This window comes from Miniopterus natalensis, chromosome 16 (genome assembly GCF_054644295.1).
Source record: "Miniopterus natalensis isolate mMinNat1 chromosome 16, mMinNat1.hap1, whole genome shotgun sequence".
Classification (NCBI taxonomy): domain Eukaryota; kingdom Metazoa; phylum Chordata; class Mammalia; order Chiroptera; family Miniopteridae; genus Miniopterus; species Miniopterus natalensis.
In genome coordinates, this window is record NC_142096.1 from 11,798,863 (window position 1) to 11,826,757 (window position 27,895).

Below are 27,895 nucleotides of genomic sequence, written 5' to 3' on the forward strand. Positions count from 1 at the left end.
ATGAGATATTTAAATATTAATTATTTTCTTTTAAAAAACCCATCATGAACAAGAATGCAAGGGATATTGTTTACTTCCTCAATTATAACTTAGAGTTCTTTACATACTGCTCTTTATGAGGCTTACAGGTGGGACAATGGGCTATGACAATAGGCAATTAGGTTTTATTCACGCCACGAATGAGCGAAAAGCAACACTGCTTTTTGTCAATTTACAATGACCATTTCACTAATTGCGACTTGTCATTTTACCCAATAGTGGATATTTTAATAGTTTTGAAACAGTATATGGTGCTTTTTTGTTTGTTTGTTTTCTTGTTAATATCTTCAAAAGCAGAAAGGTAGATACAGGGTCTGAGATGGTTTACCATAATATATAGTTCAGAACTATCTTTACATACTACGTATTAAAAAAAAAAAAAAAAGCAAAATAGTCATTAGAGGAGGATTTTAAAGAGACCTGATTCTTAGCAAGTATCAGCTGTGTGATTTTAAACAAAAATCTGCCTTTTTACCTTGGTCTCTTCTCTCTCTCTTTTTTTTTTTTTTTTTTTTAAATAATTTTTATTTTTTGTTAACCCTCACCCTAGGATATTTTTTTCTACTTATTGTTTAGAGAAAGTGGAAGCTCCCTTCCAGGGCTGGGGGTGAGAGACAGAGACATCGACTGGTTGCCTCCTGCATGTTCTGGTCAGGCCGGGATCTACGGGGCCGGGATCAAACCCGCAGATACGTACCCTTGACTGGGAATCGAATCCGTGGCCCCTTGATGCTCAGGCCCATGCTCTAACCATTGAGTACACCGCCAGGGCTTGGTCTGTTCTCTTAAAATAAGGAGCTAGGACTGAGGGACTGCTCAGTCTCTTTAAGTTTGAGATTATTTATGACCCTTATTTACAGTGAAAAAATGACTACTCTCTCAAGTTGTGCTTTTTGTTGCAATTCTCTCTCACACGCCCACGCTCGCGGTAAGCTAAAGTTTAGTTCTACTGGAGTTTTCAATTGCTCTAAATTTTGTTTCTGCCACTTGTCAATTTTGGGGCTGTCTTAAAATACCTTTTAACCAAATTTGCATTTTGCATTTTGAAGCTTAATTCTAGATTATCCCTATTTGAACATGAATTATAAGTAGGAATTCTACCTCTACTTTTTGCTGCATTTTAAGATTTTAAGTATTACAAATTTTAAGATTTTAAGTATTACAAATGAGTCTAAAGTTTTCACGGAACTTTCAACATAAATCTGTGAGTCTTAAAAAATAAATAAAATTTTTTTAAAAAGGCTGTAAGCCCACAGAAGAAAAGTCCATATGTAGATTGAACTGACTGTGTTACTTTTTATTTAGGAGAAAGTGGATGGACTAAATAACCAGTTGAAAATCACACAAGTATCTGAATAAAGACTCTAGAATTTGAATATAGGTTTTCTTTTCTCCCAGAAATGAAACTAGCTCAGGAATCCATAACACTTAGGTAGATACTGAAAGATGTACCTGCAATACTTGGAGTAACAGGTCTTAGTTACGGTGTGCCGTGAAGTGTCAGGACGAAAAATGTGGGGGTTTTATATTCTTTTTGCAGATTCTTATAATTAGCAAATAAAATTACTACATAGCAAGAGTTACCATTGGTAGGTTCACGGATACTTTTAACACCTTTAAGACTATCTCAGACTTCCATTTTATTGTTTTAATTCTCACTTTCTGACATTTTCAAATAAACATTTTATCTTTAGTCCTGCAGTTAAATATGAAGGTCCCCTCCACTTGTGTCCTTAGGCCCTTTTTGTCTTGATATATGATATTCTTTTGAACAGAAATAGTTTTCTGTTTGCTTTGCTTATAATTTCTGTTTATCAATTAATTTTATCAAAGATAATTTCACTATAAAATGTAACATGAAAAATTACTAACGTTTTTTGGTGGGGGGATGCTTAGTATGGCCCTGATTTTCACATGGATGCCTTAGGGAATGTGAAGATTAGGCAGAGCTTCTCAAATGATCTCCACAACAAAAATATACCTGAACGTCTATTTTTAAAAATTCTTATTCAAGATAAATAAAGTAATTGTATGTCACATGCTCATTTTAAACTCAACCTCAGAGAGCACATATGTACACTATAATAGTGTCTCTAGCAAGACACTAATTGGGAAGGAAGTAACTGCTTAAACAATAGTGACCACCATTAATAAATATCATCAGACTTACGGCAATGGAACATAGTCTCCCATTACAAATTTCATTAGTCACACTAAGTAATTTTAAATGAAAATCCAGAAAAATTACTTTAATGCATAACAGTATTCCCTCATCCCTTCTGATCTTGGGTTATTCTATTTTATTCAAGCTCTTCCCTAGAATCTTGGTGTCATTACCTGGATTCTACTTAAAAACGCAGATGGGCTCTCACAGGGGTATGTGATGCAGGGTTAAGTTCATGGCTACTGAAGTCAGCAACGCGCGCCGTAACCCGCCTGTGTTCTGTATTGCCCCCCGCCTTTCCAGGTCCATTCTCCTCCTTGCTCTCTGTAGACAAGGTTCCTCTCAATAGGCTACATCCTGCTACACAAGCTGGCACTGCCCTGGCGGCACGGGCATCCCCTGGGGGCTTGCTGGAAAGGGTGGCTATCAAGCCCCTCCCCAGGCCTGCCGAATTCGAATTTATGACATAACAAGATCCCCAGGAGATTCTTATGAACATTGAAGTGTGGAAAGCAGTAGACTCTATGGACAGACTCCCTTACCCGCTGGAGAATCCCAGCAGGTGGATGGAGGATGGGAAGGAAGGAAGACCAAGGTTACTCCACAGTGTCCCTCGTCATTACACGGCCTGCTGTTGACTAGGAGCCTTAACTGAAGGTAAGTCGTCCTCTGAAGCCAGCCAACTATGCATATCTCTCTGTCTAACACCTCCCCCCCTTCATCCCAATGGGCTGGGAACGACAACAGCCTGGCTGCTACTCCTCGAGGTTATAGCATGGTCCCTTGTGATCCTTTACATCACTCGTCTAGAAACAGTCCTTTTGTAAGGAAATCCTCCTTGAACAGCCCTTGTTCCATGGTTTCCTAATGGACCCTGGTGGATATACCCACTGGTACATAGGAAACATTAGAAGTTTGAGTTTTTAGGAACTATATTAAACATCTCTTAATTTATCCATAACCACTCTTATAATCTTCAAAAGACTACATCCAAGTAAAATTATACGTGGCTGGTGCTCATCAATCTAACATGGGTCGCTTACTTGTTTCCTAGGAAAAGTTTTGAAGATCTATATCACCCATCTTTGCTCCTTTCTAGAAATCATCTCCCCAAGAAGCATAGGGAATTCACAAGGAAAAAGTAGATAAAAGGAAGTCAAGTGAGTAGGCTGTGCTGAAGTTGGAGGGTAACTGTGTAAGGGTATAAATGGCAAGAAGACGTATGGGGCTAACAGAAACCAGAGATGAACTGAATGCTACACACTACTTTGGTAAAACTTATACATGAATTGAATATAAATCATACTAGATAGAATTGTATATATTAGTTCCACAACTTTCTATAAACATCACATTAAACTATGTATTTTTATTTCTAAGAAAATCAGTTACCTAAGACATTTAAAATTTGGAGCTAATTGTTTTCTTAATTTTTTACATATCCTTTCCCTTATGAGATTTTTATATAACTAAAACATACTTTTTGGTTGTAAAAGTGCCACAAGGGGGCAGTATCATTTATTGGTTGTGTTTTTAAAGCACAGGTACTCTATGAAAACTATGTATTCAAAATGGGATTATTTCCCTCCTTTCTACAGATATAGAGAACGGATAAGTAGGGCTCAAGGTCCTATATACAAATGTTAGTGAAACATGTTCATTCATTGACTCCGAAACTTCAACCCCAGCATTTACATCACTCCCTGCCAGCATTGCACATACTCAATCAGAACTCCCAAGTGTACATCCGAGAAAACCACAAATAGATGGGTTACTGTACCTTATCCTCATTTCTTATTTTAAGGCAAAGCTAATAATATCAAAATTTAAGGAGTCAACAATATCTGACTTTAAGCATGTTTTACTTAATATGAGTAGAACCAGTTTTACTATTTAAATTTAATGTTGAATAAAAGCACTGATTATGTACAGACAGTGCCGAGTTTAACCCCACAGCTTGAAGCCGCTTATATACATTATCTTAAAAGTGTGAAGAAATGAGCTTAAAAGGTTCAGCAAAAGCCAACTGCTACATGGAATTCAAATCATTATATCGTCTTTTTAGTAAATCCTCCTTGCTTGCATTTCTTTCTCATGGGAAAGTTCAGGAGAGTTGATGACTATTTTTCCTTTATGTAAGCCAAATAAAAGAAAAATTTTGAACCTCCCTGGGCTCTGGATAAAAACAATCTAGGAATTGTTGTCATCTTAATCCCATTTTGTATTGTGAAGAAATGTTGTTCGAAGAATATTTAAAGAGAAATCAAGCATCAACCCTAAAAAACTATAGCCCAAGACACAGAAATACAGTGGTTTAATTATGAATAGAAAAATGTCCTATGCCATGCACCCCAAATCTCACACCACGCGGTTCTGCCTCATATGAAGGCTTTGCTATTCCTAAAAGTTTAAAGCTTAATTGTGATTTCACTCAGTGCACAGCAGGGCAGCCATATGCTCTAGAACACTATCTGCAAGGGAAGCAGCTTGTTGCAAAAGTGGGTGAAAATGCCCTGAAATAATTCTGAACAAGATAAAAATGTCTCCAACATAGGACCATTTCTTCAGACTCCAAAAGGCAGAGGAGTTGGCTTTGGCGCTAGCTTTGAACACAAATAGAATGTCTGGCCCCTTCAAAATATTTTTAAAAGGGATAAGATTTAGAAGGCACAAGCATCACATTCACTGTGACCATCTGATTCCAAGGTAAAATAATTAACTCCAGCAACGATTTGTGGAAATAGTTATGCTGTACATATTATTATTTCCCTTCTTTTAATCCATTCTCTAAAGAATGAGAAGTGGTGCCTTAAAGCAAGGAATAAACCGCCGAGATATCTGACTGATGGTTACTGGGGAGCATAGCAATGGGGTTGAAAATCTGAAAAATTGTTCATGAAATAAGGTCATTTTTCTAAGCTGATGGTTACAGTTAATGTTAAAATATATATGCTCCTTAAGACCTCCTCAAAGGAAGTCAAAAACACTGGTGAGCAGAAGTTCTTAATCTCTATGTAGGAGTAACCTAAAAGCATGGCTTGAGAGGTAGCATTAGATAAAAATGTGAAAATCATTAACTTCAGATTTGTCATTGGTGAAAAAAATAAACTGTCATTGCTTAACACTGTCATAAAGGTTCTTAGGCATTCAGAGTATTTTTATCTAATACCTTTTGAAATTGCACAAATATGGAGAGAAAAAGGGACATCTGTAATATTTTAAACAAAAATAAAATTTAAAAAAGAAAGAAAATAAATAAAATTGCACAAATATCTTCCCAAGTCAATTCTAACACTTCTTTGTCATTTTTCCCTAAAAGCAACTTATTCTACAAAATGTAAAATAGTTAGAAATTAGAAAACATATTTACTGTTATTAATGACACCATTTTGACAATTTCACAAATGTGATGAAATATGGTAGGAAAATAGAAAATGAGCATGATATTCAAACAATGATTATGTATTTAAATAATAAATTGGTACAATGAATTTTTAAATTACTACAGATATCAACATTGAACACAACTGTCCATAAAAATAGCATAGTTAGAAAGAAGTCATGAGAACTATAAAAAATGATATTGGTAAAGCATGCAACAGTCAATATTCCTATGCAGTAAATATGTATTTACCAGCATCAGAGTTCCTACATAAAATTAACAATTAATTTAATAAATTAGAGTATCTTACAAGAATTATATGGAACCAGATAACTTTTAAAAAGTTATAAACCCTCCATTCAGTTAATATTTATGCTGAACATGCATGAAAAATCAGTACATCGGTTAGTCTTATAAAGAAGGATCCAGGAATTCAATCAAGCAAGCAAATGCAGTTTCACCATTTGTATGAAATAGAAGATAATGCTTTAATTATTCAAAAATAAAATGTTTTGATTTGGCAATCAATTTTTGTATTTTACTTTTTTACTATATTTTGCTTCCATCTAACAGTTAGCCTTTCAGAAATTTGAAACATGGTAAGGAAAGGGAAACGAAATTCTTATTTTTTTTTGTTGTTATCTGATAATAGATTTAAAAAATAATTTTAAGGTAGAGAATTTAGGGTGAAAATGAAAAGTAATAAATTAGTTAAAATTTGACTTGGGAATGTTTACATCATTTACTCACATATTCATTTATCTTTTTCAGTAAAATTGTAACTAACATAATCAGTTCTGTGTTAAGTATTGACAGAGTTAATTACTGCTATTAAAGCTAATCAAGAAAATCCTTCTGTCCTAAGATATCCCTTCCACTCATGAGTTTCCTACCATTCAACCCATTCTTAGGGAGTTAACGTTTAGCTTTAGTATATTAGCTGAGATCACTGATCAATATTGTGATTATTTCAGTAGAGGACAAGTTCTCAGGGAGCCGGGCAGGGAGCAGGTCCTGTTTGATACAAATCGCTCACTCTGCATGTTAATCATCCTCATTTATGCTCTTACCCAGCATAACCCCTAATCTTGTTAGAAATGCAGAATTTCAGATTCCACCCCAATTCCAGCAAGTCACCCTCTGCCTTTGGGTAAGACAGCCCAGCGGGTTGTGTTCACACTGAAGTTTGAAAGAAGCAGTCTGACTATGACTCCAAGTGCCTATCAACTCTTCATTTCTTGTCTGTGTACCTTACCAATTTGTCTACCTGACTATAATTACTCATCATTGATTTTTTTATTTCTTGCTAAAATGACTTCTTTAAAAAAGTTGCATTAGATAATATCACTTCCCTATTAAAGCCCACCAATGGCTTCCTATCTCATTTAGATCAAGCTGAAGCTCTTTACCGAGGCCTCAGAGCCTACCTACATGGTCTGATTCTGCTCGTTTCCCAGCTCATCTCTACCACTCCCCAATTCCACTGAGCTCCAAGTGCAAGTCTTGCTTTTCCTCAAGCAAAACTCAAGTTTTAATTTTCTGCATAGCTCTTGCTACCATCAGGTAGATACCAGTTTATTCTCTTGTAGTCTTTTTCTCCCCATATTAACATAAACTCAACTTAGCAAGGTCTACCTAATTTTGTCCAATGTTTTATAGTCAAGAATTGGAAGAGAGTCTGGCATGTAAATACACAACACATGTTTGTAGAAGAAATAAACAAATAAGAAAGGTAAGAAAAGGAAAGGAGCGGGGAAGGAGAAAAGAAACAGAATGAAAGAAAGGGTAGAAAAAATAAGGACAGAAAGAAAGAAAAAGGAGAGGGAAGGAAGGAAGGAAGGAAGGAAGGAAGGAAGGAAGGAAGGAAGGAAGGAAGGAAGGAAGGAAGGAAGGAAGGAAGGAAGGAAAGGAGTGGTAGGTCTTCAAGAAAATACCTCTTGTCTTGGACACTTCCTGGAAGGCAAGCTAGAATTAGATCCTAAAATGGAGAGTTTGGGGAATTTAAGGTACACATGTAGGCACTGAGCCCTGGGAGAAATATATATGTGGCTGAGTTCCCATCTACTGGGGTCAGAAGAGTGCCAATCTCTCATTTTCTTGATGGTAACATTGGCCACTTCTATGCTTATTTTAACAATGGCTATACAACTAGATAATCACAATAAGTTCTTGTCCGCTCAAACATTAAAAGGAAATAGATGATGATAAATACATTAATATACAATACCTCTGAATAGATTCATGGACAAAAAATAGAAAGTACAGCAATGCTCTGGCGAGTGTGGCTCACTGGTTAGAGCGTCGCCCACACATAAAGTGGCCTCAGGTCCAATTCCAGTAAAGGGCACTACCTGGGTTGCAGGTTCAACCCCCAGCCCAGAAAGGGCACATGTGGGAGGCAATCAATCAATGTGTCTCTCTCACATACATGTTTTTCTCTCTCTCTGCCCACCCCACTCTCTAAAAATCAATGGAAAGAATATCCTTGGGTGAGAATTAACATAACAAAACAAAACAAAAAGGTAGGGTAAAAATCATATTGTTGCAGGATTCTTTGATGCTCAAATGCTTTCTAAACACCCAAATTTTCCATCGAGCTATGCTTGACTATCCCATTAGTGATTTAGGAACTTACTGTATCTGACCCAAACTCACTGTGAGAAAAGTCTGCTTTATAGTAAACCACTTGCGTCGTCAGCGGTTCCACACAGTAAGTTCTACAACTAGGAACAGGTCTGACCCCTCTTACCTGTGACACCATGTCACACATTCAAAGACGCTGCTTAGAGCTCATCGCTGCTCCTCCGGCAGCAATCTCTCTCTCAGGACTGACCGACCAATTTCCCCTGTAGTCTCATCTCTACAACTTTTCCTTTTGCAATAGAAACCATGTCTTATACTTCTTTTGAATTCATCACACGCTTAGCACAAAGATACTGTGTTCAATAAAACCCTGATACTTAACATACCTATATCAGAAGCCACTAAGTGACCATCCATAAATTAACTTCCACATTATCATGTTTCTCATGATGACTTAAAAAAGAAGCTTTGAACTTACAAATTAATGCTCTATGGAAGCATTGATGGAATTTTTGAACACAGTATTAGTTTCTTGAAAACTGTTAAAAATATTTAAAAATATATTTTGCACCCGGCCAGGCATGGCTCAGCGGTTAAGCATCGACCTAGGATCCAGACGATCAGGGTTTGATTCCCAGTCAGGGCACATGCCCGGGTTGCGGGCTGCAGCCGATCAATGACTCTCTCATCATTGATGTTTCTAGCTCTCTCGCTCCCTCTCCTTTCCTCTCTCTGAAATCAATAAAGATATATTAAAATATATATATATATATATATATATATATATATATTTTGCATGTAGCCAAAATAGCCTATCAGTGAAAGGTACATAGCAGGCACCCAAACACTGTTACTTCCACACAATAAAGTTGTTTTATATTGCAGTTGGTTTTTTTTTTAACAAAGTTTTATCTATGATAGAATTTCCCTTCTGAAATAAACTGGTAATTTAGCATAGAGGTGTATCTGATAGTCTGCTGTCTTCCCATTTTTGTTGAGCAATGTAAATGTTCAGATGAACTTATTCAAAAAATATTGTTTATGATAAAAATAAAACAAAAACAAAAATAACTTCCTGCTTTTGTCTGGTTTAAAATCACTGGCCTAAAATGAACAAATAGTTCTATGCTGAATTAACCATTCTTACATAAGGTTGAAAATCACAAAAAGTTCTATTTAAAAACTGATGATTCAAGTAAGTTTTCTTTTAAGCTGCCCTTATTGGTGGTAGTGGGGTGGGTTCTACATCATGTTCAGTTTCAGTTAAACATAATTTTATGTTAGGTCATGAATTAAACTAAAACCCTGCTTAACCCTATGCATATGATCACTAGCTATTAAATATAACACGGACAGACTGACTACGCTACGTCAAAAGAAACAGCAGCAATGGCTATAAATGCTCATAACACATATTGGACTCCACAGCTGTTACAGTCATCTAAGTTAAATTTCCGCTACAAATAATAATAAAAAGTTTATAATTATATATATACTTTTCCAGAAGAATATGTCCACCTTTTGTACTTGAAAACAGAAACTACCAAGACTGCTCATTAACAGCTGACAGAACTTGTCCACACATTTAAAAAAATAGAAATGGCATTCTAGTACAATACACAAGAAAAGCAATGTTAAAATAAATTATGTGGAGCAAAACACACTTCAATGATTATTTTTGAGATGGTATGACTATAAACTTCTAGAGGAAGAAAGCCGTTTTGCTTATTACCTATATTACTTTAACCTTAATTTCACCTAATACAAGGCTTTGCATGCATTTCACCCTGCTAACATTGAATAAGTGAAAGAATGAATGAACACGAGTCCAGCAATCTAAAGACCAAGTATTCATAAGACTCTGCCAGACCATAACTTCCTTTATAAAACAATGGTTATGTTAGATGATCTGAAAGATTCCATCTAATTCTAAGATATATAAATCTAGTAATATAGGGCACTTACAATTTTTAAATCACATTATTACATAGGGCCTGGTATTTTAAGACAACTTTGAGTTGAAATATCTTAGGGCTATAATACTGAAGTAATAGGTTTAGGGATTATTGGGAAAGGCATTTTATGTAAATATTAATAAATAATTGCAAAAGAGATCTTATAGTTAAGGCAACAAATTATTCTGATAAAATTTTAAATATCACTAGATATTATGTTATTTAATTGTAAATATCTGGATAGCCTGTAAACCAAAACCATAATCGTTTTTAGGTGTATTTATATGAATATAAATCTTCATTTACACATAGTTAAGTACTTTGTTTATTTTGATGTGGAGTCATGCTATTTCTATTCAGCACTGGTACCTACTCAAAGCATTATTTATGCTTCTTAGCGACATAGACGGAACTTATTAGTTTGACATTTTATTCACCTTTCAAGAATTAAATATTCTCTGTGCAGCCACCCTTCACTTTACACTTAGAGGTAGCCGGTCCTTCTACTTTACTTCAATAATAGTTCAAAGGTACTGCTATGACAGGTTCTCATAGTAAATCTGTAATTACTCTTTTTCAAAAGTTATATAGACTTCTGGATGGCAAAGCCTGCACTGTTCATTGTTCTACCCACGCGACCCAGTACAGTGTCACGTTCACAACGAGTTAAAAGGTACTTGGTAATAATAATAAAAATAATAATGATGAGTGCTTGTTGAACACAAGTCAGCATCCATGCTACAGTTTTTCACACAACTACTTATGAGACATGTATTCTTAGTTAGAACTTGCAGCTTTGAGAGTTTAAAGGATTTGCTATGATACTATTTTACAGAAATGGAAATTGAACTCCAGTAGTTCACGTGACCTGCACAGGGTCTCACTCATAGTAGGTGGCAAAGTGAACTAAAATCCAGTCAATAAAAAACAAATTCTCATTCTGAGGACTATTGGAAACTGCTGTGTGGTGTTAACACACAGTTTAAAGAAGACCTAAACCAATATTATTTATTAGTATTTTAATTCCTCTTTTAATTCATTTTATTTCAATGTCAAAAGACTCTAAATGGTGAAAATTGGAAATGGTGTTCTTTTACTGAGAATAAGCAGAAAGCAAAAAAAAATAGACATTTTAAGAAGATAATTTTTTTTAAAAAAATAGTGCTATTTTAACCCTAGTACAATAAGAAAATTAGTTGGAATAAGTACCATAGAGAGAATTGAAAAGATCTTTGATAAATATTCCAAGATTTTTTAGATTATTAAACTATGCAGCTATTATTTATAATAAACTAGTGACACTGATCTAAAATTTAATATGCCATAAATTAATACATAGATTTTCAGTCCACATTCACACACTAGTGACAAATACTATACGGAATTTCCATGTCCAGGTTTTCTTTGTGTCCATAGTGATATTGACAGAAACTGTAAGTACTTTATTTGCCTAGGGTGATTAATAATAAATTAGGAATTATTAATAATAAAAAAATCATAAAATCAAAGTTTAAGTGCAGTGTGAATAGAGAAAAGTGATGAAAAATACTAAATTATCACACAAGGGAAAAAACTATGGTTGGCAGTCATCAAAGAAACTTAGGCTACTGCACTGTTTTGTCATAGAGAGTAATTAATTATAGTAAAATAACATTCACTTTATTACATTAATATTTATTCATATGAAATTCATTAACTATAGGTTTCCTGTGTTCAATTATAAATTTCCTTTGGCTTTATAAATGTGTAAGGGCTATGGGTAAGGTACTTATATCTAGTTTGAAGTGCTAATATAATAAAAGCAATGTATTATAGTGGGTTAACGGGAATGTTGTTGCCTTTAACAGGGATAAAAAACACTGGTCTTTTTACAAATGTGAAAAAAGAAGTAGTTATCTTTAATTCTGAAATATGTAGATATTTGATTATATTGAAGTATAACTTTGTCTTTAAGTAATTGAGGTGAATGCTCTGGCTAAAAAAATTGTAAATATTTATTCATTAGTTTAGCAAACATTACTTAAATATGTCCATGGGTCCGGAGCTGTTCTAGGCACTGGGAATGCAGCTTACCTCACAGAACTTAAGATTTACAAGACAAGTCTTGGGCTGCTGATTACAAAAGCAAGGAAAGTCCAGGATACAAGGGGAGTCATAACAGGAAAACCTAAGCTTCATGGAGGTAACAATTTAAGCTAAAATTGGAAAAGAAATGAGAAAGATCTGGTGGCAAGAAAGAAGGAATGAATAGCTTATGAGAGTAACACGCAGAAAATAACTCGGGGTGTTTAACAAACTGAAAAAAAATCTGTTTTGTCAAAAAAAGAGTGACTAAGAGTCGCATGAGATAGCTTTGGAGATATGGACAAAACCCAGGCCGTGGAGGCTCCTGCGGGTTGTCACCGAGTCTTGATTTCATTCCTAAGGTCAGGTTGTTGGGGAACCACTGGAAGCATTCAAGCAGTGGAGCGATGCGATTAAACTCTCTTTTTAAAAGGTAATTCTGACTGCACTGCGGAGAATATAATAGAGGAAAAAGGATTTTTTTCTCTCTAAAGTATCTAGAATTAAGCAATTAGTTTTGTATTATGTTTACTGATTATTTAAAATGTCACTTAAATGACTCCCTGCCTGCATCCCCTGTAACTTCTTTAGTGCTCTACTCAGCCATGAGCTTCAGGAACCTTCCTTGTTTCACAGAGGTGGGTTTCTCTATGGCACCCACTTTATCTGTCTCTAGAGGAAGGGGTCATGGATTATTTATCTTTATTTCCCATAGATCAGAGCATGGTACTCAGGAGGAATTTCCGGTATGCTGGTTAAGTTGACATTATCTTTAAAAAGAATACTGACTTCAGCCAATTCCAATTTAGAAATTTGGCTCTAGTGTGTGGTAAGTATGGAATGGTTTCTTATTGCTTATTGCGTGCTCTGTATAAACCATGCCTGACCACACTACATAAACCCTGGCCATTTTAGAGGATACATGATAATGAATGAGAACAGAGTTGGAGTAGATATTTTGTATTTGAAATATGTTCAATTAATTAATATTTCCAATGATGCATATATTGATATAAATGAAATCCATTTATTTTTTGACACTACAGTGATTTTTTCCTTAACTGTTAAATTAAACTTGCCACCAAAAAACAGAAAACTATGCTTGCTATGCTCCCTAATTTTGTGAAAGGTAGGAGAACTAATATCAATTCACTAGAAAATTATCAATATATGATTTGGCTTCGTGGTAATTTTCTCTAAAAATTAAATTAGGAAGGGATATTTAAATTTGGAGCCACAATCTCAATGAATCCCCGTTACCTTTTCAAAATGAGAATCTGTTCTCAGGACGGTCATATGGGTCAGGCAATAGGTAATTAGAAACAGAAGAGTAAGCTATGCAAAACAATCACCAGACATAATGTTTCCATTTTTTCCCAATCAAATTATCTACGTCTTCAATCATCAATTAGCATTTATTTGTATAGATAAAAATCTCATGCAAATGCTGAAAATCACTATATAGGGTAAGTCATCAATGTGTAAATATGTGCACTTTAATAGAAACTGGCTATTTTAATTTCATGTTATCTCACCATCATAAGTGGTATGTAATATGCAATAGATATCAATTGAGAATTTTTACTACTCTTTTCTCTCTGCTTTACCCCCACCCCCTTTAACATTTCCATTGCATTTGGACTTGTTTTTTTTATTTTACTTTCTGTGCCTTCAAGTTATTCAGGTTTTGGCAGTACTATCTATAATTTTCAGCTACTCCTTAGATCTCTTTCCTGAGCTTCCTACATCCTGGCTTTCAGTTCATTCTCTAATTAGAATCATTACCAAAATAAACTTTGGCTGTTAACTAAATGGGCACAAGTAAAATAACATCCAATACCTCTATGAGTAACAACTGCAAGCTCTTTAGTTCTTTCTATCTGTTCAGCATTTCTTGGTCTTCTGCTTGTACTCTGTGTATCTGCTTGATGAGGAGAGAGCCCGTCCTTGGACGTGTTGGGGTCCAGACCTGCATTTCTGAGATTCGTAACTTGCACTCGCTGTTCCTCGGAAAGTCTACGGATGGTGACAGCTGTAACACTGGATACAGTAACATCTGCAGATGTGCTAGCAACAGCAATAGCACCAGTGGCAGTCCTGTTATGCTCCTCTAACTCACCAGTGGAGGTAGTGTGGGTCAATGTAGAAGAACCTGTGGGACACAGTAGCACTAGATGCTAACTTTTTCTTTTAAATTTTATTTCTTTTTCTGATAAGTTTAAAAAATTATATTCCCTTCTATTACCTTAAGGATAATCAACATTAAGAGGCAAAACACGCACACACCACAAAAATGTGAAGCAACCAGATCAGATGGTCGGTTTGCATCAATCAAACTATGAATAGATAGTACACATAAATAAACCACATTTTAACTGTAACACATTGTGGGGGGCAAGGTGAAACAGTAAACCCTTTATGGGGTCCTGAATTGATCTTCTTTGTTATTTATCTACAGATGAATTTTAACAACAAATGCCAAGCAAGTGACAAGTTTTGACAGAATGGGTAACTATAACCACACTTTTCTCAAAAGGATGCTTTTAATAGTCTGCGCCATCTCTCTTCATAATTTCTGGGAAAAATATCAAAATAATCTATTTTAAGACGAGCAAATGAAGAGGAATTTAAAATCAAAGTAAAAATAAAAACAAAATGGTTTTAAAAAATTAAACTCTGAAATAACTGTGCTATGTAAATATCTATCTTTGCCTCATTTGCCAGAAAGCAGCCAACATGATAAAATATTCAATGCCATGAGCTATATATACCTTAGAATTCAGTGAGTTGTTTTTGGAATTTGGGCAATATTTTTCTCTACTTACTTACTTACTTAATTTATATTTATTTATTATTTATTTTTGAAATCCTCACCCAAGGACATTTTCTCCATTGCTTTTCACAGAGAGTGGAAGGAACAGAGAAAGGAAGAGAAACGTCGATGTGAGAGAGACACATCGATTGAGTGCCTCCTGCACACGCTCTGACCGGGGCTGGGGATCAGCCTGCAACTAAGGTGCATGCCCTCGGCAGGAATTGAACCTGGGACCCTTCAGCCTGCAGGGCGACACTCTAACCACTGAGCCAAACTGGGCAGGGCTATTTTTCTCTATTTTGAAGTAAAATTTGAGATCAACCAATGTTCAACTAATTAATATTAAACAAATCATTTTATTTAGAAATGATTGAAAATTAACTATATTACCTTGGAATATTTATTATTAAAAAACTAGTTTTAAAAATGGTTGATAATTTCCAAATATCTCATTAGCATTTAATGATATATACCTTTCCTCATTTTAACTTTATTATTAACATTTCACTAAAATCTAAAAATATGTTTTAAAGATGCCAAATCAAAGTTTCTCTCTGTTCACTTAAACTTTTTATAAGATTGTCCTTGGTAGCAAATAATTCTTACATAATAAAAAGTTAAAAATAATAAAAAATAGTATAAAGAAGGAAACCATTTAACTATAACCATGTTGACATATATAATCTAAGCATATAAAAAGTGCTGATATTTGTGTTCTGTCTTAAACCTCAGTGTTCCCGTCTTCAACAAACAGGTAAACTGAATAGATATGACACTCTGTCGCTGAGGTCATTACAACTGGGCCCAAAGGATCTCTCATACTTAGATCAATAAATCTGTGGTAATTCTCAGGAGTGTGTCCAGATTGCTTGCATAACTAATCCTCAAGAGCTACAGACCAAGCCCAAGCCCACTTTCTTGAAGATCCCAGGTGATAAATACAGTTCCTGACCAAAGCTGAGAGTCAGAACTGAACTTCAGCAGTATTTAGACCTAGAACTTGCGAGCCATCCCAATCTTAAAATACTTGTGCACAGAGCTCTCCTGGCCAACGAGGGTGGAGAGTCAGTACTGCTTTCTCAACCTGAGGGCACAACAGGGAGTAATGTTGGAATAAGACATTGACTACCCCCTCTCTATAATAACCACATTCCAACCAGATACATACTTCAACCAGATATTTTACTAACTAGTTCTTACGCTTTACTTGCACTTTGTGTTCATATCCCTTCCTCCCCACGCTAGAGGGAAGGCAGCTCCCTGAAGGCTGACTTTCTGTGGAGCCTATTCGTGGCCGAATCACCAGCATCGAGTACACTGCCTGGTACGTAAAAGGTGTTCAAGAAATATTTCTCAAAAGAAATAATTAATGAATTGATTTAATGATAATGTTACAATAATATTAACAGTAATGAAGAGGGTAAATTTCCAAATAAAATGTGATTATACTTTTTAACATGATCACGTAGTATTGCAAACAATATAATGAATCAAGGATAATTCCCAGAATAGGAAAAATGAATAATTTTGTTTTTAATTTTCAAAAACATCAATTTGAAAAAGTGTGGAATCTATAGATAAGTAATAAGAGTTACTTTGAGATTTTTGTCATCATTCCCAAAACAGTGTTAGTGTAAAATAGGTTTACTTAGAATGTTGAAATTTCTAGAATGAAAAGTAGTTATAGTTTATATGGTCAGGAGGTATAAGTGCATTTAATTTAAGTTATATATGTTTGATATACAGAGTGGAACTATAAAGAAATAACACTGATTTCCTTTACAAGGAAATAAAATCATCCTCTATAATATAGTTATATCATATATGATATAATCATTTAATTTAAAATGCAGACCATTTTAGAATACTGATTTTGGTACCACTTTAAATTGAAAGTATGTGAGAACAGATTTTTAAATTGTCAAAATGTACCATTTAACAATTTTAAAACACTCAACAGTTTTGCATATATAATTGTTTTATAATTATCAGTGTTGTAAAAAGCCTTAGTATTAAGTATAACAACAATCCAATGTTAAATATGTAAATATATCTAACTGAAAATTTTAAAAATATATTTTACTTTCCTTAAAATTTTTTAAGGTTGCTACACAGTTATATAAACATTACCTTTAATAACACAGTATTAAATGCATATGTTATAAGATATACAACAAAAAATTTTTAAAAAATAAAGTACACTCAGAAAATCCATTCCTTCACTTGAAATCAAATCATGTACACAAGATGTAGTCTATCACAATTACATTATCCTGTCATTAAATTGCTTAATATATATATATGAAATTGGATGTTTACAATATAAACACATATCTAAAAATACTTTTAATACCCTTAACAAAACATTTCTCAATATAACAAAAATAAATGAAATGGTTTACATATATAAGCATGCTTCTAGAAATCATAACTACATGTCATCTTTGGAATTATGATAATGGAAAGTGACATATGTTACACATGTAAACTGGCAAATTTGTTTAATAGTAATACTATATTAAATTTAGATTTCATTATGAATAAAATTATGTGTTTGAGGGCTATTTTATTCAGCAATATATGTGCAAGAGACTAACCATAACTCATGAAAATCCATTTATAATGTATCATTTAGAAAGTGTACCAAATACTCATATCATAATTGATTTTGAATTTCTTTTTGATTAAATTTTTAGTATTATAGATTTTTAATATTTTTAAAATATGCTACTTTGCTTTATAATTATTCTCTAACTCATCACAGAAGTAAAGAACAGAATATGTTGCTGGGGATATAAGTGGTTGGCCCAATATATATATTATATATGTTATGTATATATTTATATATATATATATATATATTTATATATATATATATATATATAAACTATATAAGTACAGTTAAAGATAATTGCATATTCAAAGTAGTAGCTTTTAGATATTTATGTTTGGCATGTTATTTTATATTTTCCATCCATTTTAGTATTTCAAACAAAACATTTAAATGAAAGTTTAATTAACAAAATAATTCTAAGTGAATAACTTTGTAGCATTATATTTAATAAAGAGAAATGCAAAACATTAAACATGAAGCATGCAAAAGAAAAAATATACAAAATAATATAAAAATAAAATCTAAATAAGACTAATGCAACAATTCTATTTGAGCCATAATTTTAATATCCTATAAACTTTAGCACATGTAATTTAATTTGTATGTTGCATTTATTATTTTATTTAATATTACTTACAGAAATATGTCAATAAGTAAGGTCTCTTGAAAACTGATTGAAATATGAGGGAGTAAGTAAGACAAAGCCACTGCTTTGTTACATGTTACAAGTTTGGGGAAGCATATTGTAGTTGGGAAAATAAGTATTTTACATTTTAAACATTAATAACTCCAATATCCCAAAATCTGTATAGCTCAGTATTTAATTGTATAAACTGGTGAAAGTGTATGCAGTATGAATATTCAATTTAGGAAGAGATGGGTAAACTGAAATGAAAAGTAGTCCTTAAAGTATAAAATATAAATGATCTACTTTTGATTAGTTGTTAACTAATAGAAAATTCTCTAGCCAGGAGAATTTTAAGTGAACAAATCCTGAAAAAATTGGTTTGCAATTTAGTTTTAAATCGTAGGTCTGCACTGATTTTATAAAGTTTTGATTTTAAACTAAAATGCTGAATTGATGTTGAAGCTACCTATGATTGTAATCTTAAAATATCTAATTAAATGTGTATAAGATACCCAATTAAACTATGACATAGCAATGCAAAAATACTTACACCTGCATACAGATTTTTGAGATGTAAAAATGTGAAAAATAGTTCATCTTTGTAGAGTAACAAAACAAAATCGGTAACACAAGTAAGAGATTTTCTATGAAAATTATTTAATTAAATAAATTAGGTATGTACTAATTTAAAAATAGAACCAAGAGATAAATATAAATTGTCTTTCTGAATTAATTGAGTTATCAATATATATTTTAGTTTCTGTTTATGCTACATATTTCTAATTAAATTTCTAAGCATTAATAGGAAAGCCAATATTAAGTTTTGCAAATAGATTTGTTATTGTTTATCAAGTACAAGTGATCTTACTGATTTAATATAAAAAGTGAAAGAATAAATATTTGCAATCAATCTAAGCTGAAACATGATAGCAAGATTTAATGATGCATTTACTAAATCCACACTTACTAAGAGTAAATAAGTGATTATAAAAATTACTCAACAAAATATGCACTAATGTCAAGTTGTTTGTATTCAACATAAAACCTCATATTCTGAATTTTGAAATTTTGATAAGCCCACATGCCAAACAATCATAAATACCTTTATCTAAGGAAAATATAAAAAACAAAAGTTTTAAGAAGCATGTGGAGAGTACTGTCTTAGCCAACTATGACAAAACTATATATATATATATATATATCAACCATATCATGTCATATATATGATATATGCAGCAACTACATGTTATATATGCTATATATAACATATATACTATATGTTGTAAACGTATGAATGTTATATTAATTATCATCACCATTTTGTCATAAAAATGTGAGAGAACAGACATCTCATTTCTTAGAATAAGAGCATAATAGGGGAAATTTATTTTATTTTATTGTTATTTTTTAACCCTCACCCAAGGATATGAATTGTTGATTTGGAAGAGAGATGAGAGAGAAGGAGAGAGAGAGAGAGAGAGAGATCAAAGTGAAAGAGAAACATCAATTGGTTGCCTCCCGTATGCACCCCAACCAGGGATGGAACCTGCCACCCACCTGGGTGTGTGGCCTGACGGGTTATCGAACCTGCCACCTTTCAGTGTACAGGACAAGGCTCCGAACAACTGAGCCACATCAGCTATGGCAAGGAAAATCACTTTAAGTAGAGGACTGTCGGAGCCTTGAGGATATTCTCTCTCTCATGAAGGATCATGTCTTGCTTTACCTCACTGATTGAAATGAACTTGCAGAATCAAGCTTCAGCGTCCCATCCCTCTTTCTCATACAGTCTGGAAGTCTTGGCTATGTGTAGTGGTGGGCCCTAGGTGTCATTTCTTAATGTGCCCAGCCACAGACACACGCACTGCTCACAGAAATAACTATCCACAAAATAGAAACAGAAGTTTGATGCTATGTTTCATGTTATTCTGTAACTGAGCATAATGTTCTTCCATAAAGTCACAATACTGACAATAGACGTTGAGATCTAGGTTTTGGAAGAGGTTCCTGGCATCCTTGTCACATTTCATAAGAAAAAGAGAAAGGGGCAGAAAGCCCCTCCACACCTTTCTAATGCCATCCCCCAGAATCCTGCATTTTTAGACCATTTTGGGGTGTTTTTTTTGCAACAGCTCTTATCTCTTAGCTTAAGAAGTGTCTGGATTTCCCCTAATCCAGCAAAACAGGTTCGCACATACTTGATTGATTTCCTTCCACACACAGTCTTGTGGAACTGCTGCCAGTTTTCATGGAATATTTAAAGGCATTATTTTTTTAAAGGGTATTACATATTTTTATCCCAAAGTGTTGTATCAGGAGCTCCTTTACTTTCAGAGCTTGCTGTCTCCAATAATCAATATGTGTTAATAATTTTTTTGAGAGTAAAGATCATGTATTATATATGTGTATCCCTACTTCCCCTTGAATGTTTCATAAATATATGAGGGAGCAACGGATATGGCTAAACATACTTCTCTCTCATTTGTCAAAAATACATTTTATTTTATGTTTAATTAACATTTAGTGTTAAACGTGTTTTTAAGGATATAACCATAAGAAACTGAACCTGTCTTGATGTGTTGGAACAATATAAAATCATGTAATTATAATATAATTGCAATTTATATTTCAGGTGGTCAAATAAAAGTAAAGAAAAAAAAGAGCAAAAAACATCCAAGAACACAGAAGCAACTCCATTTGTGTTTTCTCAAATGAGAGTAGCATTTCCCTTTTCCTCCATTTCCAGCAACTTCTTCCCCCGCAAAACACTTTATAATGACAATATTTCATACGGTGGAGGAGAGAATAGAAAGAAGGGGAAAGGACTGGAGGGGTTGCCCTTTACCAGTCATCATGGAAAGGACAGCCAAGGCAAGGCTTCCTCCGAGCCCAGCGGACCCTGTCCCTGAGCCTGCTCACCTCGACCAGCTGACTGTGTCCAGGTTCTCCTCTATTTAATTCTATAATAATCTTCTAGTTGGGGGAGGTAGAGGATTCATCGTTTTTCGTTAGTTGTAAATGTCCCTCATTTTTATGCTTAAGTTATAAAATGTACAGAACACTGGAGTAATATATGTGATATGATTTAAAGGGAACCAAGGGGCTATCCTCTGTGAACAAAGATGCTACTAAAAAAAAATAAGATGCTCTCTTAGGTATTGCCCTTCAATATTGTTCCGTTACAATCAGAGAAATACCCTAACACCTTTCTGGTTGAGAGAACTACCTCCTACAGCGGTTGCCTAACTATTTAATTTGAATTAGTTTATTTTAAAGAAATAACAGAGACAGTTTGAGAAATCTACGTTTTGGGCAGAAGTGTGAAGCTTGCAGTACAGTCGCTGAAGTAAGATCACTGTTGAGGCATTTACCATGATCTCATGGGATTGTGACATGGCTGGAAACGCTGGGTTCACTATGAACAGGCGGGTTATAAGGGAGGTGTGGGCAGGCTGGAAGGGCTGACATTCCAGAGAAAAGACAATTATATAGTTGACTGTGGAAAGGCTGCGGAGCAACTGGTGAGTGACTGCATAATTAGACTGAAGTAGAGCAACCTAAGAAGAAACTGAAGCCAAAAAGGTCTTAGTTTTCTGCACCATACACTCCTTGAAATACTTTTTATTCTACACACGGTAATAATCTCCATCCACTCATCCTCCCTTGCAAGTAAACCGTCATGAATTTAAATATTCAGAGCCACGTGCTATGTTCAATCAAGAACACACATAGCCCTTCAGCTCTGCTTCAAAATGGAGAAAGACTTTCTAGTAGAGGAGGTATTGGATTTGAGCTTAAAGGATTCGGTGCATAAAGAATAAAAAGAATATCCTAGTCAGAGGTAACAGTTTAGAAAAAAGGAGTAGCAGGAGAAAAGGCAAGACATGCTCAAGCCACTGCAAATTACTTGGTTCACGGGAATTAAAAGAGCCATGGCAGATTAGGTGGGCAGGGACCGAAACTTTAGAAGTCAAAAAATTTCAGCTTCCTTTGGAAACATGAGGAATCACTGACAGATATTAAGTAGGAGATTGATATGACAAGATTGTTATTTTAGAGAGATTGTAACTGCTGCAATATGGAGAAGATATTAGAGCTACATGAACTAAAGGCAGGGCAAACACTTAGGTAACTCAACTACATGACTATGAGCACCTTGAAATAAGGCTGCTAGATTTAGCAAATAAAAATACAGGGCACTCAGTTCATTTGAATGTCAGATAAACAATACTTTTTTCTATAAGTATGTCCTACGTAATACTTGGGACACATTTATAATAAAAAATTGTCCGTTGTTTATCTGAAATTCAAATTCAACTAGGAATTCTTGCTATTATCTGGAAGCCCTGCTTTGAAAGTAATTCAGACTTATGAACTCTGAACCTTTTTTTCCTACCAAGCAAGTAAAAAGTATAAACAAACACCGATCCTTCTAATTTAAGTGTTCTTTGATTGATCCTGTGAAAACTCATGGAGTGACAGAGAGTAGGTATGATGACATCACAGGAACATCTAGACCAAATTCATGCAAGTTTTTTTGTTTGTTTTTGCTGTGTGTGTTTTGTTTTGTTTTTTGTAACGAGAAAAATAAAAAGAAGACACATTGAGTATGTGAAGGCCTTTTATACCATCTGCATTTAACTCCCTTTTAGGCCTCGTTTGTTTTTTCAATAATTTCCTTTCGGCTTGACAGGAGGCCTCTGTGTTCTGTTTCCTCCTTTAACTATTACAGTTTTTCCTCTCATGAAACAGTTCTTAGTAAGCGAATTTCACTTTGAAAATTATCAACTGCTCAAGTTACATGAGTCACATTATCACCCCTGAGGCTTCCTACTATGTTGCTAAATCAGAATTTTTTTTTTTACTTTTTTAGCATGAATAAAGCTTCTGTAAATTTCTGCTTCTTAACTTTTACCTACAAAGACTTCTCCAATCTTCAACAAATGTCATGGGAGTAATCCTCCTTTTCAATCCAACAAAAATGCTACTGCTCACGGAGAGTAGATGCTTTACTATGAGAATGTTGCCCCAGGAACTAATCAGTCCTCGCCAACTATTCCCCACTGATCCACAGTCCTAAGAATCACTGTCTCTAAGACTTACTTGCTTAATGCAAGTTCCGTGGGAAACATTTTACACCTGATCTTCATAACATTCATATGCAGCAGACATTGCTATAATTTATACAGTCAAAGGTAAATAACTTGGTTAAAGACATTCACTGATGTATTCACTCAAGTGTTTGTTGCTTTAGGCAATTCCTTCCTTCCTTCCTTCCTTCCTTCCTTCCTTCCTTCCTTCCTTCCTTCCTTCCTTCCTTCCTTCCTTCCTTCCTTCCTTCCTTCCTCCCTCCCTCCCTCCCTCCCTCCCTCCCTCCCTTTCTTCTTTCTTTCTTGTATTCATTCAACAAGAATTTATTGCGTGCCCACTCTACGCCAGGCACTGAATGATCCAGAGGTGAGCAGTACAGACAGTATGTTTCCTAAAAAGATTATACTCAAGTGAGAGAGACAAAGAACGGGCAAGTTAGCATAATAGCTGGTTGTGAAATGCAAAGTGACATTTGAGCTAAAACCTTAATAAAATAAAAGAGTGAAACATAAAAGAATAAGACTTGATAGATCTGTCACTTTTATTCAGACTGTCATATTCCATAGCTCAAATTCTTAATCTTGGTGACATCCTGCTTCCCAGGCAGTTATGAATTGGGCATTTCACTTTCTATATAACTATGTTCCACAGTCTCTTGTGCTATGAAGTAATATATATTTTCATTTAATATAATATATGTTGAGAGTAAAATTTAAATATTTGAATTTCATATTTCAGGAATAAAAATTAAATAGCAAAAGCATCACTATATTTTTATTCAATGAATATACACACACACACACACACACACACACACACACACACACACACATATCCTACTGTTTGCTAGCCACTGTTGCATGCTAGGACACGAGTGAGAGAGGTAATGTGAGCAGAAAAACAAACAAACAAAAAATAAATAAAATATCATTGCAATATGTTGGTGTGTTAGATTAGACATAGTCACAAATTCTTTGCAGCTCTCTCCATCAAGAGGTAGTCTGTTTCCCCATCCCTAGATCTGGGCTGTCCTGTGACTTGCTATGACCAAGAGTACAATAGAGTGATATCATCTGAGTTCTTGAACCTCAGTTGCAAGAAACCCTATAGCTTTCAACTTTGCTGTGGAATGTTTCCCTGAGGCTGCCAGAAGCAAGTATGCCCAGCCTACCAGAAGATGAGAGGCACAAGGAGGAGAAATGCAGTGCCCCAGCTGACAGTACTATGTGTGAGGCCATATCGGGCCCTGAAGGTCAGTCAACACTCCAGCTTAATGTAGCCACACATGAGCAGCCTGCCAAGGAACAGAACTGTGAAAAATAATACCTATTGCTGTTTTAAGCCTCTAAGTCTTGGGGTGGCTTTTGCAGGCCATGAATAATTGGCACAATGAGTGAAATACAGAGTTTTTTAGGAACATATAATAGAAGCATGAATCTAGTATTGGTGGTAACTTAATAAAGAGAATGTTTCTCAGGAAATGTTTTAGATTGAAACCAGAGAGATGCATCTGGATTTCCAAGGTGAAGAGAAAGGAAAGAGCTGATCCAGACAGTGCATGCTCTATGCATGAAGGCCATGAGGAAAGACACATTTTGTTAGGTTCCAGGAATTAAAGACCATTTAACATGGGTAAAGCATAGTCTGCAAGCAGGAGATCACAAGAATTTAAGCTGAAAATATAGGTAGAGTGCATATCATGAGAATTTAATACAGCAGATATGGTACAAGGCATGAAAAGATACTTGGACCTTGTCATGAAGCAACAGAAACAGTCCCTCAATTCCACTCACTTTATTAGCACCATATTTCTCTCATTCCTGTCCTGAATCAAACATGTTTCTTAAAAACAGTAGTAGCATGATAGGATAAATTCTCTTTCCACAGATGTAAAACATAAAAAGTACTCTGGAAATTAAACTTTTCCTAAGTATGGTTACCTGGAGTCATCTCTAAAGCAAAACTGAAAATTATAAGATGTTTGACTTTAACCCACATGTCTGACATGTCTGAATTTATTTCTCTGATTGTCATTTTTCTATTTTCCAAAGCCACACCAATGAAGACCTAATTTATCAGTTTTTTCAAAGGTAGATACAATTATTTGTTGAATTAAAAATATATTTCACAACAAGGTCAATGGTGGTCTTTTGGAACTCATGTTGTGAATTTCCAGCCACTAACTAGAAGGTGAAATGGATGTCAGGGGTTCTCAGAGCCCTCAGACATGTCACATGATCACCAATAGAGTCTATCTGCAAAAATGGTCAGCTCCAGTGCATCTTTAACTGTGATTAAATTTCAAAATGTGTTCTCAAAAATGATTTCTGCTATAAAATGTCACAGAATCTGTGCAGTTCCGCCATTCTGCATAGGGAGCAGAATGCTTTCATCTACAGGTGAATAACTTCTAAAATTTAATTAAGATGAAACTGCATATGGTATGCCTTGAAATAAATTGGAATAAAAAAATAATATGCCAGCCAGTCAATAACATAAACAGGTTTGCATTGTAAAAAGGAGAGGATGATATACAGAAAATATTATTCTGTAGTCCTAAAATCGTATACATCAATTATATATAGTGTATTTTCTTGAGTTAGCTCAGTTAAGTGATCCATTGTAATTAAAGATTATTTTGAATGTGACTACATTTATACTGCAAAATATAATTATTTAGAATAAATTCTTAGCACCACTTCATACATTAGCTGTACATAATGTGAGGAAAAACAGTGGTTTGAAATTAATTCTGGGCTCAATGGTGGCTATGCTGAAATGCTGAAGCTAGGAATAAAATTGTGGGTAATTAGTTTCCTCATTTATCATATGAAGAGTATGGATGGAATTAGTGGTTCTCAAATGTTTCATCTTGAAGTGCTACTTTTATTACATTTCTTTAAGAAATTATTTTTCTGGAAAAAACTTTTATCTTACAAATAAACTAATTCACTTTCACAGCAAGAAATGTATGTTCATCTACAAATACCAGTCGTGGCATCTGCTAATCAGTACTTCTAATCACCATGAGGTAACCAATCTACCACTGGGTTAATTTAATTATAGTGCTAAGCAAAGAAAATTGATATTTTAGTTAGCATGTGAGACCTTATAATGGGAACATTTTACTTATGCTTTTTGAAATAAAGAAAATAATACACCATTATTATTCTTTCACGTAATTCCCCAAAGCATTACTGGGCTACAAGATGTTTAAGGTCCATTCCAGCTCTACAAATCCATGAGAATAGAAAATTTAATTTCAATAATATTTTTTTTTTAATATGTGGTCTGCTGCCTTGTCCTTCCCAAGAACCTCTTGCTCTCCCTTTGCCACTCCATCTCTCTCTTCCTTTTTTTTCTTCCCTATAAACTGTATTAGGAATATAATACACTCCAGGCATTACATGTGGCTAACTGATTAAAGGAAGAAAGGAGATACCAAGAAAGTAAGCATGGTGTTTTCAGGAATGTTAGTACTATTTTTCTTTAATCCTAACCCCAGGGCATGTTTAGAGAGAGGGAGGGAGAGAGAGAGAAAAACATTGATGTGAGAGAGGATCATCTATCTCTTGCCTTCCACTCTGACTGAGATCAAACCCACAACCCAGGTATGTGCCCTGATTGGGAACTGAACTGGCAGCCTTTTGGTGCACAGGACAAAACTCAAACAGCCGGGCCACTCAAGCTGGGCTGGAATGTGTGTACTATAAAAGCACAGACACGGGAGGTAGTGACGGCCAATGCCTAGGTTGTTGAGGGTTGCCTAATTCTTATGGGCTTATCCTGAGAAGGAAATGATTGTGCTTCCACCTGAATGGTGAAAAAAAAGCCTGGCATGGGAAGACTTGAGAGCCTAATTTTCTACTCAGAGAGAACCACAAATACAACGAGCCTAAGGCAGAAAAAAAAAAAAGATTATGTCTAAGAAGACAGCGAGATAATGCTACATATTAAGAAATTAGGAACTTACGTGCCAGTGTAAGAAATTTGGACTATTTTTTTCCTAATTTATTTTAAGTAAGCAATGGAGAGTGAAGAGCTAATTTAAATTTAAACAAATCTCTTTGCTGTAAATGGGTAACACGTCAAGGCACATGTGTGGGCATGCCTGTGCATGTGTACATGGGCATGTATGCAGGGAGCTGGTGATGGTCCTAGCTCGCTGCTCTGACAAGAAGTATGTGACACAGAAGCAGTGGAAGAAAGTGGGGCTGATTTCCTGGCCCTTTCCCGCACTAGAGCATCCCAAAGATGAAAAAGTTTGAGAATAGCTATTGCAGAGCTTCTGCCGCAGGATGTACATTTGCAAAGAGCGAAAAGATCAATAGATCAGACCAGAGCCCCCGTGTTAAGAGCCGCGAGCAGATTCCTGCAGAATGAGGAGCTGCCTGGGATGATGCGGAGCACACAGTGAGGACCGAGGTTTACAAAATATCCAAATTGCCCATTAAAACCGACGCTTCCAATGAATAACAGGTGGAAGTGATGGGGATGCTGAAAGCCGAGGAGCACAGTCCCTGAAACAGGAGCTGTGAGCAGCAGGGAGACGCCAGTAAC

At 34.8% G+C, this 27,895-nt stretch overlaps 1 protein-coding gene across 1 annotated transcript in view; it reads right to left on the reverse strand.

Annotated features, from left to right (window-relative positions):
• CSMD3 (CUB and Sushi multiple domains 3) overlaps positions 1-27,895 on the reverse strand; it is a 551,595-nt gene that overhangs the window by 348,322 nt on the left and 175,378 nt on the right. Inside the window, exon 7 of the mRNA XM_016224286.2 lies at positions 14,028-14,339. Coding sequence (XP_016079772.2) covers positions 14,028-14,339 — 312 coding nt within the window. The remainder of the gene's footprint in view (positions 1-14,027; positions 14,340-27,895) is intronic.